At 43.0% G+C, this 12,952-nt stretch overlaps 1 protein-coding gene across 3 annotated transcripts in view; it reads right to left on the reverse strand.

Annotated features, from left to right (window-relative positions):
• The window catches only part of LOC137414419 (nuclear factor of activated T-cells, cytoplasmic 3), a 323,497-nt gene that overhangs the window by 127,378 nt on the left and 183,167 nt on the right, over positions 1–12,952 (reverse strand). For all 3 annotated transcript variants that reach the window (XM_078771398.1, XM_068099948.2, XM_068099947.2), the window contains 2 exons: positions 4,002–4,201; positions 2,468–2,640 (listed from right to left, as the gene is read on the reverse strand). In XM_078771398.1, coding sequence (XP_078627524.1) covers positions 2,468–2,640; positions 4,002–4,201 — 373 coding nt within the window. The remainder of the gene's footprint in view (positions 1–2,467; positions 2,641–4,001; positions 4,202–12,952) is intronic.

Raw genomic sequence — 12,952 nt, forward strand, 5'->3', positions numbered from 1 at the left:
CATCACTTGGTCACTATCGTGTCCGAATATCAGCTTCCTAGCTCAAGAGGTGCCTGAGATATTGCCAGGATGAGAAAGAAAAGAAATAAATGATTAATAATGAAAATAAATAAATAATAATCATAAAAGAATTCAATAATTACTCAATTGGCTAATGGAATACCTACACCACCACCGTTTCATCTGAATCTGTAACTTTAAAAAATTTAATGAAGTCATACAAAATAAATGAATTATTATTATTATTATTATTAATCGAATAATTAAATAATTAATCGATTAATTGATTAATCAATGAATCAAAAATATCCTTTACAGCCAAATCACTTGGTCATTGTCATGTCCAAATAATATCAGCTTCCTAGCGCAAAAGGTGCCTGATATATTGCCCAGAGGAGAAAGGAAATAAATAGGTACTTAATTAATCGATAATAATTAAATAACTAATTAATTAATTAATTAATCAAAAAACAAAAGACAATGTTTTTTCCAAAGCACTTGCTCACTATTGTGCCGAAATTTCAGCTTCCTAGCTCAAAGGATGGCTGAGATATCGCCCGGACAAACAAACAAGAAAACAAACAACCGGAGTGAAAACTGAGTACTCCCTTTCAGTGCGCGTCATTGCTGAGCCCCCTTCGGTGCCTGGCAATGACGTTATGCAGCACCTGGAGATGGCATAGGAAAGGAGTGGTGTACAACAAGAAAGAAACCGGAGTGAACCGGAGATATTTGAACATGACAATGACCAAGTGATGTGGCTATAAAGAATATTTTTGATTCAGTGATTAATCGATTAATTATATATTAATTAATCAATGAATTATTTAATTTTTCGATTAATGACTTATTTAATCAATTTTCAAAAAGTTACAGCTTCGGATGAAGTTCTGGTGGTCTAGGTATGCTATTAGCGAATTGATTAAGAAATTATTTTATGATTATCATTTATTTATTTTAATTACGCAATTAATCAATCAATTAATTGTACACCTCTCCTTCCCAATAGTCTATATGCGTTGCACTGTGGTATTGCCGGGCACCGAAGGCGTCCCTGCAATGCCACGCTGGATGTTATTTATTTATTGGGCATGGGGGCAGTATACTTTGAATGTATCTGTACTTGTTTGTTTGTTTTCTTGTTTGTTTGTTTGTCCGGGCGATAACTCAGCCATCCTTTGAGCTAGGAAGCTGAAATTTGGGCACAATAGTGAGCAAGTACTTTGGCAAAAATGGTATTTTTTTTTTTGATTAATCAATTAATTGATTAGTGACTGAATCATTATCGATTAATTAAGTACTTATTTATTTCCTTTCTCTTCTGGGCATTATCTCAGGAACCTTTTGAGTTAGGAAGCTGATATTTGGACATGACAATGACCAAGTGATTTGGCTGTAAAGGCTATTTTTGATTTATTGATTAATCAATTAATCGATTAATTATTTAATTATTATATTAATGACTTGATTCTTTTATTTTTTTAAAGTTGCAGATGCAGATGAAACGGTGGTGGTTTAGGTATTCTATTAGCCAATTGATTAATTATTTAATTATTTTATGATGATTATTTATTTATTTTCATTATTAATCATTTCTTTATTTTCTTTCTCATCTGGGCAACATCTCAGGCACCTTTTGAGCTAGGAAGCTAATATTTGGGCACAACAGTGACCAGGTGATGTGGCTATAAAAGATATTTTTGATGTATTGATTAATCAATTAATCCATTACTTATTTATTAATTAATCAATTAATTATTTAATTATTTTCGATTAAAGACTCGATTAATTTTCAAAAAGTTACAGCTTCGGATGAAGCATTGGTGGTTTAGGTATGCTATTATCCATTTGATTAAGAAAACATTTTATGAACGCTATTTATTGATTTTAATTATGCAACTAATCAATCAATTTATTGTACACCTCTCCCACTCCCGGCAATGCCGTGCTGGAGGATGTTGTTTATTTATTTGGCATGGGGGCGGTGTACTTTGAATGTATCTGTACTTGTTTATTTTGTTATCAAATCTAATTACATTAATTTCCTCCTGGAATCATACTTTTGCATCGCAACTGTACATATATTGAAAAACAAAACCTTGGCATTTATTGGACTACTGTGAGTCTCATTCCAAGAATGTTTGGAATTCCTCATGTACAAGAAGCTATAAATAAGAAGAGAAAAACATTATGAATATGAAATTACTTTAGAAGTGATGGAACTCAAAGTCCCTCATCATAGCAGGCCTCCTGTTAAGACGAAAGCAGATTAAATATCACAGCGAATACTTTTTCATTTATTGACGTTCGTTGACCTCGTTTCGGTGTTGATGCAGATTTTTCCTTACAAAGTTAATATGACAAACTGTCAAACAGCCAGAAGTTTTGAACCCAGTCATGTGTCTATATGATGTATACGACATCCCACCCATTTGTGGAAAAGTTGTGTTTGAGAATGCAAACTCACAGCACTCAATGGGGATGGACGGAACCTGCAGGGAGAGAACTTTGCCATGTGCTTGTGGGATGTGTGTGCGGAACACAAGCCGCACGCGTGTGTTCTTGCGCCCAATGTCCGTCTCTCCCTTGCGCAGTTCGATGTCTGAATTCCGAAGTTTGAGGATTCCAGCACAGTCGATACTGGGAATAGCAATGATTGCACTGTTATGTACTGCACTTTGGATATGTAAACGGTCATTTTATTAATTATTATTATTTGTTTGTTGAAAATATTTTTAGTTCGTTTTTTTGAAACTTAGGCATTGATTGACTGAAAAACTTGCAGCGTCTGCCCATCTATCTTCTTGACTCAACTGAATGTGGTGTACAGTTGAACTCTGGCTGCCAAGAAGGTTCTCTTTGGCAAAACTTGCGTGGAGGCAATAACTGGGGAAAATAAATAACTCACCAGCTGTATTTTTTTAAATCGGTTTATGTATTTTAATTCTCATTAAGCAGCTCCACCCTGACAGGATAACTGAGAGCTAGCGCAATTTCCTTGTGTAGGTTTGCTCTGAGTAGGTATGGGACCTGAGTGTAAACTTTTGGGTCTGGCACACTATATGTAGGGCGTTGCACCATGGGGTATATGCTATCCTTTAGGAGATGTTATGCCAGCTCTCCCATGTGCAAGCACTTGGCTGGTTGATGTTATACACACACGTGTCCTTCTCAAAAGACTAGGCCATTGTGTGCTGTTACCTGCCAAATTCCGAATTCCTGGCCTGACTACTACTGTGAAGGCAATGGCCAACCACCTAGTGCGCATGTGCTGCAAAATTGGCTTTGTGGCATTAATGCTACTAGCATGGGCACTCACGCCCTCCGTCCGGGCAGGAGTGCCCATCTCGGCCCACGTTCGATGAGTAATTTAAAGTGGTGATATTTCCACAAAGTGATACTTTCTTCTGCACCCACTATACACTTAATTTTTGTAATTTGCGATGTTTGGAATGTACTACAAACATATTTAACCTTGCCAGGCCATACTGTAATGTTTTTGTGATGTAAAATGCCAAGAGAGAAGTTTTTAAAGTTTTCATCACTTATACGTACCGGTACACACATCATTTTATAAATAATTCTTTACAATTGAGAGATTTTTTTTTGGTATACAAGATTGAGGCTCCAAAAACTATATATAGCACAATATCTCAACATTTTTGGACTGATTTGGATGAAACTTGGTGGATTAGTTGGGTACGTTGACAAGAACAAGCCGATTATATTTTGGTTCAAGTCCAGATGCAGATCTGGATGAGCAGTGGGATATGAAGCGTAAACAGTTCCGCCTGGCAGAGGTATGTGCTCTACTGAGTGCCAGCCTAGTTTAAATAGTAATGCCCCCTTTACGGCAGTGAATGTCAAGGAAAAGTGAAATAATAAATTAATAATGATAATGAAAAGGAAGTATAGCAATCCTGTTTATGATAAATTAGACAAGATACCATGAGAATGATAATGTAAGGACGATGTCGCATATGATGGTGCGGGATGGGTACCTTGCTTGCATGTCGTTCTCAGGTAACAATGGCACCTCGAGCACTTTTGTGCTGTTGAGCATGGCCTCCTGGCTGCTTGTGCTAACCGCCTTGCCTGTGATCCGGTGCATCTGGTAAAATGCATGTGGCCGCAGTAGACGCTCGTCTGCTGTGCCAATGAACAGCTGTAGGCTCAAGGGCTTTTCGTTGTAGCCGTATAGCTGTGGAGGTGTGAAGATACAGAGGTTTATTCATTAAATCTGGACATTTAAAAATATTGAGACAATGCATCATCTACCCACTTCTTTCCCTCTCACTCTCACACAATCTCACTTGTCTCTCTCTCCTCCTCCATCTCGTCTTAGTACCCCCGCCACTGAAGGTGAATGGAGGGTATGTTTCCAGCTCTGTTTGTTTCTCTGTCTGTTTGTTTCTCTGTCTGTTTGTTTGTCTGTGAGCAGGATATCCTAAAAAGTTATCGACGGATTCGGATGAAACTTGGTGGACAAGTTGGGTGTGTGATAAGAACTAAATGATCACATTTTGATGAAGATCTCGATCCAGATCCAGCCTATCAGGAGGATACAAAACCTAAACTGTTCAGCCTGGCGGAGGTACGTGCTCTACCCAGTGCAGTTCTAGTTTTAATTTGCAATATACAATTACATTGTGAATACTGCAAATAAAAATACAATGAACAACATTAAAATCGAAAAATATATGATATATATTGTTGCGGATATGGGATTTGGATCCATCCATATCCGCTTGTAAATATTCCCCTATTTCCCCAATACTTCCCAACTATCCCCAATCCCCCATTCCCTAGTCCCATTTTCTGTAAACAACACTCTGTAGACCCGACCTCCCCCTATTTCCCCCATTAAATGTCGCATCCAGGTCCACCGCATCTCACGTAGACAACTATAGGACATCTTGCTAGTTATTCTTAGTCTATGTCAGTTAAGGACTCGTTTCCATTAATTCTGACTCTTCGTTGCAACAGAATGTGATTGTATGGCACCGTTAGGAAGTTTAGGACCTCCCAATACCTCCCCGCAGCTCCTCCTCACGGTTCAGCAACAACAACAACAACAGCGGCGGCGGCGCGGGGAGTGTGCGTCCTCACTCCGGCTTGGTTGGTAGGGGGTGTTGGGAGGGCACCAAGCCTTTCCAACGAGCCGCCATCGAACATGTGCTCGACGGGGTTACCAAGTAGGGGCTCGCTGTCAGCTCCTCGTCAAGGGCGGAGCCCGGTAACCCCCGCACCCAATAGAAGCGGCGGACCGATCCCATCTGGGGCGGAGCCAACGAGCCGAGGGCGTGTCGCTCCCCGCTGAGCATGCGCACGAAGAGGGAGGTGACGTCAGATGCGCGCTGAGCTTGGAGAGAGAAGGACGCCACCTCCGAGCGCTGTGACACCTCCCCGCATCTCTGGACTGGACCGCGCTTTATCCTGTCCCTGAGCCAAGGTGCACCTTGTGCTATCGACTGCCTGTCCTTCCCTGCCATCAATCCCTGTGTAAGTCAGTCTTGTTCCGTTTGTCTGTGGTCTGTCTGGGCTGGATAAGGTTGTATCTAAGTGCCTATCTCTTCTGTGTCTTTACCTCATTACCTTGTAATCTACCCCTTTTCTCCACCACTAATTATATCCTCCTCCGGAGGTCTTGAGAACTGTACCCCTTGCGTCGTTTCATTTATCCCAGTCGTTGTGTCCTTTCCATCATTGATTTAGCGTAGCGCGATTTGGCCAACGTTCGAGTGGAATCGGGTGAGTTGGGGGTAATCGGGTAAACTGTGCGAACATGGCGGCCATTCCGCTCGGTCAAGCAACATCTTAAGTCGTGTCCGTAACAATATACTATTTGGTGTTTCTGCCAAACATTATAATATACATGTATGTATTGTATGTATGTATGTATGTATTGTATGTATGTATGTATGTATGTATGTATGTATGTATGTATGTATCTATGTATGTATGTATATATATATATATATATATATATATATATATATATATATATATATATATATATATATATATATATATATATATATGTATGTCTATGTACATATATGTACATATTTGAATATATATATATATATATATATATATATGTATGTATCTAATATATATATTGTTGTGGATTTGAGAATCTTGTTGTAAATATCACCCTGAGTAGTGTAATGATTCCTTGTAAATATCTCTGTTTTGTGTGTAAAGGTTAAAGGTCAAAGGTCGTCCTCTTAGTTAGTCCATATACATGCACGTAGCAAATCATATACTGAAACGCAAAAGAAACTTACCACCTTTGAAACCTTTAAATATCAACAATAACACTGCGTGTAGTAAATGTGTGAACTTATTTGTGGACAATAGTGTCCTCACTGTCAGACAAAACGGTCACGGATGGTCACTTGAACCTTCAATGGTCACTTCATAGCACAGCTGTTGAACAGCCGTTTTGACTGTCAGTGATTAGCCAAGGGGTACGGGATGATTTTAATGAGCTGCACGTGATGTCTTGATATTGGCTTTAAAAAGGCCAGTGCAAAATGGGCATTTTGACCGAAAAATTTGACCATTTTGACAAACTTCAAAAAGACCGAAAACGCAAAAGAAACTTACCACCTTTGAAACCTTTAAATATCAACAATAACACTGCGTGTAGTAAATGTGTGAACTTATTTGCGGACAATAGTGTCCTCACTGTCAGACAAAACGGTCACGGATGGTCACTTGAACCTTCAATGGTCACTACATAGCACAGCTGTTGAACAGCCGTTTTGACTGTCAGTGATTAGCCAAGGGGTACGGGATGATTTTAATGAGCTGCACGTGATGTCTTGATATTGGCTTTAAAAAGGCCAGTGCAAAATGGGCATTTTGACCGAAACATTTGACCATTTTGGCCAACTTCAAAAAGACCGAAAACGCAAAAGAAACATCACTTGTTTGAAATGTAATAAAATTATAACAGTTCAAAATAAAACAAACCAACAATTGCTAATTGAAACATTGGCATTTTATTGATGACATGTCAAGTTTTTGACCAAGATACACCATCTCATCAGTTTGTTCTACAGTACAGAACAGCACAGGGTGCAATGTCAGTCCCCTTTCAATCGCGTGTGTGGCCACCATTGTTTTGGATACAGGCAGTGCATCGTCGGCGTATACTGCCTACCAGTCTTTGGATGGATTGCTGCTGGATTCTGTCCCACTCAGTCCTCAATGTCTGAAGCAGCTCTGCCCGTGTCCTGGCCCTGCCAACTACGTGTCTCCCAAGCTCATCCCACAGGTGCTCTATGGGATTCAGGTCAGGGGAGAGCGCAGGCCACTGCATGGTGTTGATGTTCTTGCCTTGGAGAAATGCAGTGGTAAAGCGAGCAGCATGGGGACGAGCGTTGTCATGCTGAAAGGTTCTCAGTTCTGGGTGGTCTAGCAGGAATGGCAGCAGATGAGGTCGCAGGATGTTATCCACATACCGCTGGGCATTAAGATTCCCATCCACAACCACCAGTGGCATCCTGTACCGGCCTGATATGGCGGCCCACACCATCACACTTGGGCCACCCCACCTGTTGGCTTGACGCACGCAACAATCGGCATATCGCTCGCCAGTTCTTCTCCAGACACGCTCACGCCCATCAGGACTGTCCACGCAGAACCTTGACTCATCGCTGAAAGCGACCTCGTTCCACTGCGGCAAGGTCCACCGCTGATGCTGCTGGCACCATCTCTGTCGGTTGCGGCGATGGGCAGCCGTCATCACGGGGCCTCTGTATGGTCTTCTGGCATTCAGACCATAGTCATGCAGTCGTCTTCGTGCAGTATCATTGGAGATCCGTGGGTTTGCACGCCCCGGAGTTTCTGCCGCAGTGTGGGATGCTGGACGGAATCGATCCCGCAGGTGACTTCGGACCATCTGCCTGTCCTGCCTTGCAGTGGTGACTCTTGGCCTCCCTGATCGAGGTCTGTCATCTGCAGAGTTGTGGAGGGTGTCTGTCCACCAGGGCCGATATCGTCTGGTGTGAACAGCCAAGGCGACGTGCCACCTCACGGTAGCTCAGTCCGCCTTGCAGCATGCCCAGGGCACGCTGCCGTTGATCCCTTGACAATCGTGGCATGTTGATTGAAATGCCCATTTTGCACTGGCCTTTTTAACGCCAATATCAAGACATCACGTGCAGCTCATTAAAATCATCCCGTACCCCTTGGCTAATCACTGACAGTCAAAAAGGCTGTTCAACAGCTGTGCTATGAAGTGACCATTGAAGGTTCAAGTGACCATCCGTGACCGTTTTGTCTGACAGTGAGGACACTATTGTCCACAAATAAGTTCACACATTTACTACACGCAGTGTTATTGTTGATATTTAAAGGTTTCAAAGGTGGTAAGTTTCTTTTGCGTTTCAGTATATATCCTTCTAAATAGTTATTTCTTTATTATGTGTATTAGTTTAAGGCTGTGTTTCCCATTAGTTGACTCTACATTGCACCAAATTCAAATAAGATAGATCCCCTTTCATTTCCCCATTTGTCCGCAATTGTCAACTGCATTCGCCCTCCATTGAACACGCGGTCGGTTCGGAGAAGAAAGGCGTGTCTCCGCCCTCGTCATCGGAAGGAGGAGTGAGCCAGCCCTTGCCGACCAATCAAGCACGAGGGGTTTGGCTTGAGAGGGCAGAGAAAGAACGATCGGGCGGTTTCGCGAAGGTTCCAGGGTGTGGCCTATATAGCCCGTCACGCGACGCCCCCACCGAGATGATTGAGGGAGAGAGATGCACAAAAAGAGTCCACTGTTAGAAGGGAGAAGTTCATCAAAAGGAGTTTACCGCAGCGTTGAGCAAACCGCAGCTTTGAACAAACCGGAGCTGAACCAATGGCAGTTTTGACCACAGCAGCTTTGAGTGTCGAAAGCGGTTTTCGGCCGCGGCTACAAAGCGACGCCGCCGTGCGAACACGCCTGCGGAGGGGCGGCGGCTGCTCACTCCCGGCCCGACCATTCTCCTGCTCCAACTGAACCTTCCTCTCCTTCCAGCCATTCGTGCCATTCATCCCGATCATCATCCCCCCATGTAAGTCTGATTGTCGTCCGTCTTTTATGTTGTCCTGGGGGTTAAGTAAGACTGTTTAGGTAAGTTAATATTGCACTGTGTCTTCTGGTCCTTCCATCTTTCTGTCTTTATTTTCTTATCTTTCCTTCTCCTTGGTTACTTTTCATTGTGTACATAATAGGAGTAATAAATCATATTTGTTCTTCCTAATTTTGCCTTCTTCTTCTTCACATCCGTTCGTCTTTGAGGTTTCCACATTGAACACCTGTGGCACGATTTGGCCAGCGTTTAAGAATCGGGTCAGTTACTTGCTAATGGTTCGTGCCGCGGCTGCTAATCCGCTCGGCAATTAACATCTTGTCCGCGGTCACGAACGAGGTTGCTCACCTGCCTCTCCGGAGGGAGCTTGGGCAACTTCAGGACTCACGTCGGTCAGTCATACACAAGGGTATTAATCCCCCCTTCTTAAGGGGAAAAAGGCCGACAGAGATCCGTAACAATATATATATATATATATATATATATATATATATATATATATATATATATATACATACATATATATATATATATAATATATATATATACATACATATATATATATATATATATATACATACATATATATATATATATATATATATATATATATATTGTTACATGCTCCTCCCCAACCCCCGGTCACGGTGTACCTCCGAGCCCCGAGAGGAGTCACGGCAGAAAAATGTGTTATTCTGTATGTCAAAGATCAATGGTGAAGCCACACCAATTGTTACCAACAAACAAATATTGTATTAAGATCACACAAGAATAACAGTACAACAACAATAGTAATCAATTGTACAACCAATATATATTTCCCATGATGGTACCATCAGGTTCGTACAATATAACTCACTGTGCTCCAAGTGAGCGAAAAGAAGAACATTCCCCAATGTCTCTATTCCGGCATCAAGCCCGAAGTCGATCCGCTCCAGCGATCGTCAGAACGATGTCCAATCGAGACCAGAATCCCGTTCGGATGACAGTCACAGTCACGCGGCCAAAGCTGCGCAAAGGTGCCCTCAAGGCGACGGGGAAATCCAAAGGCGCCCTCCAGGCGACTGGGAAATCACACCCTCGGGAATGGACGTTTCACGGCTCCAAACCGGCGAACCGCAGATTTACCTTCAAAATCCACGTGACACACACACACACCAGATAAATGTCTGGATGCGGTGAAAATGGTTAGAGCGAAGCGAAAAACCTTGCGAAGCGAGTCAAATTTGCCGATGGCCCGTTCTCGAGGCGTAACGGCACGACGATGATTGTCCTCGGAATCAACCGCCAAACCTGACATGCAGGTTGATCTGTCACAGCGATAACAACTCTGTCGCAAGAATCCCTTTCCCGGGAAACCTGAAGTTCGCTAGTGACCTCCGTTCGTCAACGTTTGCTCCAGACCTCGAAGCAGCTAGGCTTCTTCTCCGACTCACTCGCTCCGCCTTCTTTCTTCCTCTTCTTCTTCGTCGTCGTCCGGTTCCGGTTTCATTTAAAACATTGACTTTTTTACCTTTTGAAAATAGTAACCTCTATCTCCCTTAAACGACAACAATAATAGTACATGGAATCAAAAATGCTTACAGTGGATGAAAACAACAATGGAAGTGACGAATCCGTAACACTTCCCTCCCTCAAGAAAGAAAGTTTGAACATCGTGAAAACTTTCTTTGCAGGCAAAAACTCTTTTAACAAACAAAAGTAAAACTCACACCCAAATCATCAATTCCCGTGAGCAACGATAATTAATTAATATTTCCCAAAATAAAGCAACAAAACTTCCAAACAACCTACAGAAATTTCCAAAGTTAGTTCACTCTGGACAAAGCATCAGCAACGACATTGTCCCTGCTCTTTACATGCTCAATTTCCAAGTTGAACTCCTGCAAAGCCAAACTCCATCTCATCAACCTCTGGTTTTTATTTTTCATTTCTTGAATGAAGGTTAAGGGCTTGTGATCAAAAAATCCAAAGCAAAGCAAATCTATAGCACTTTTTGAAGGAGGCCGAGCTGAGAGCCAGGTTTCATGGTGGTTGGGTGGTGAGGCCTGGAAGTATTCACTGCATGGACGCATTTAGGAACGTGGAGTTCACGGGTTAATCCGTGTAGGAATTTTGGCTCGGCTGCTCCTGAGCACTCAGTGCTTCCAACTCTTCTCTTGATCATAAAAATCATAATTACAGTTGTAGAGTCGGGTGCTGTAGTCACGTGAGTAGCGGTCCCCATCTCGGCTACCACCGTAATAGTCATCCCATCGAGAGTTGCCAAAACGGCGCTGCTGCTGCTGGGAGCCTCCGTAGTAATCACGACTGCGGCCACCACCAAAACTACTACTCCCACCCCGGGAGCCATAGCCACCCCTGAAACTACCTCCACGTGTTCCTCCTCTGTAGACCCCTCGACGCCCATGGCCTGCCTTCTCTACTGTTATGGTCCGACCATCCAAATCCTTGCCATTCAAATCCTGTTCTGCATCTTTGGCGTCCTTTGTGTTTTCAAACGTGACAAAGCCAAACCCTCTCGACTTTTGCGTCTCCCTGTCTTTTATCAGCAGCACTTCCAAGAGTGGTCCATATTTGCCAAAGATAGAGTCCAGAACATCTTCACTTGTGTCAAAGTTCAGTCCACCGACAAAGAGCTTGTCAACATTGCCTCCATCCATGACTTGTGTGTGCTGACACTTAGTTTCAGAGTACTCGACAAGAAGTGACTGTGCAAAGCGTGACGTCAGTACCTTCTCCTTCTCTTCAGAGCGCTTCCTACCCATAGCACGAGTCGCTGCACAGGATGGAAAGATACCCGGAATCTCCTGCTCTAACTGTGCGGTGTTATTTTCCATACTGGGCTTTTCAACCAACATTGGATTACCAGAAACTCGACCACCGGCCAAATCATTCCCGATAATAAAAGAGATTCCCTCTACAGGAAGAGTGGCTTGTAAACCTACGGTGACCAGTCCTGACACCAAATCAGACTTCAAATGGATGACATGAAGTGCAGCTTTAACATAGCCACCAACCCCCTGCAAAAGAACACCAACACCAGTTGCCGTCTTCTCTGACAATGGCAAAATGCCTTCAAGCATCAAAGATTGATGTGCTCCTGTGTCCCTCAATACCCTAACAGGTCTCTGGTTAGTCAAGTCTCCATCCAGTGACACAAACCCCTCTGAAATAATAGGTTTGTAACCCTCTTGAACAAGGTCGTTCTGTGATGACGTAACTTTGGCATGGGAACCTTCACAAGGCACTGTCCTCCAAGGACGATTTCTCGCATTTGCCAATGCATTCGGCGTTGTACTAGTCTGACTCCGCTCCTGATTTTTCCTTTTCAGGGCGTAGCATTGGGACATCAAATGCCCAGGTTTCTTGCAAAAAGCGCAAGTAGGCCCGGAGGAAAAACTCGTGGTCTGCCTCGGGCACCCCGGAAGATAAGTCTGTCTTGGAACTGTAGTCTTCTGATCCCTAAAAGTCACGGTATCAGATTTGTCCTCATAGTCATCTCTAGGCCGCCTCCATGAATATTTGTTCTCCAAACCTGATTTACCATAACTCCCCTGGCTAACTCTAGGTGGGAAGTTATGTTTGTGGAACCCCATCCTGTGTGTCAAGGCATAGTCATCTGCCACGGTTGCTGCCTCATACAACTCTGGTACTTTCTTTTCATCCAGATGTACTTAAATGTCTGCGTGGACACACTGGTTGAATTCCTCCACCAAGATCAATTGTCGCAACAGGTTGAAGTCTTTCCCAATCCCCTTCGAGTCACAACACCGATCAAACATGGTTTCCTTCATTTTGGCAAACTCCACATGGGTCTCACTCTCCCTCTTCCTGGCATTCCTGAATTTTGGCCGGTAAGCTTCAGG

The sequence above is a fragment of the Myxine glutinosa genome, chromosome 2, assembly GCF_964187855.1.
Source record: "Myxine glutinosa chromosome 2, kmMyxGlut1.1, whole genome shotgun sequence".
Lineage (NCBI taxonomy): Eukaryota > Metazoa > Chordata > Myxini > Myxiniformes > Myxinidae > Myxine > Myxine glutinosa.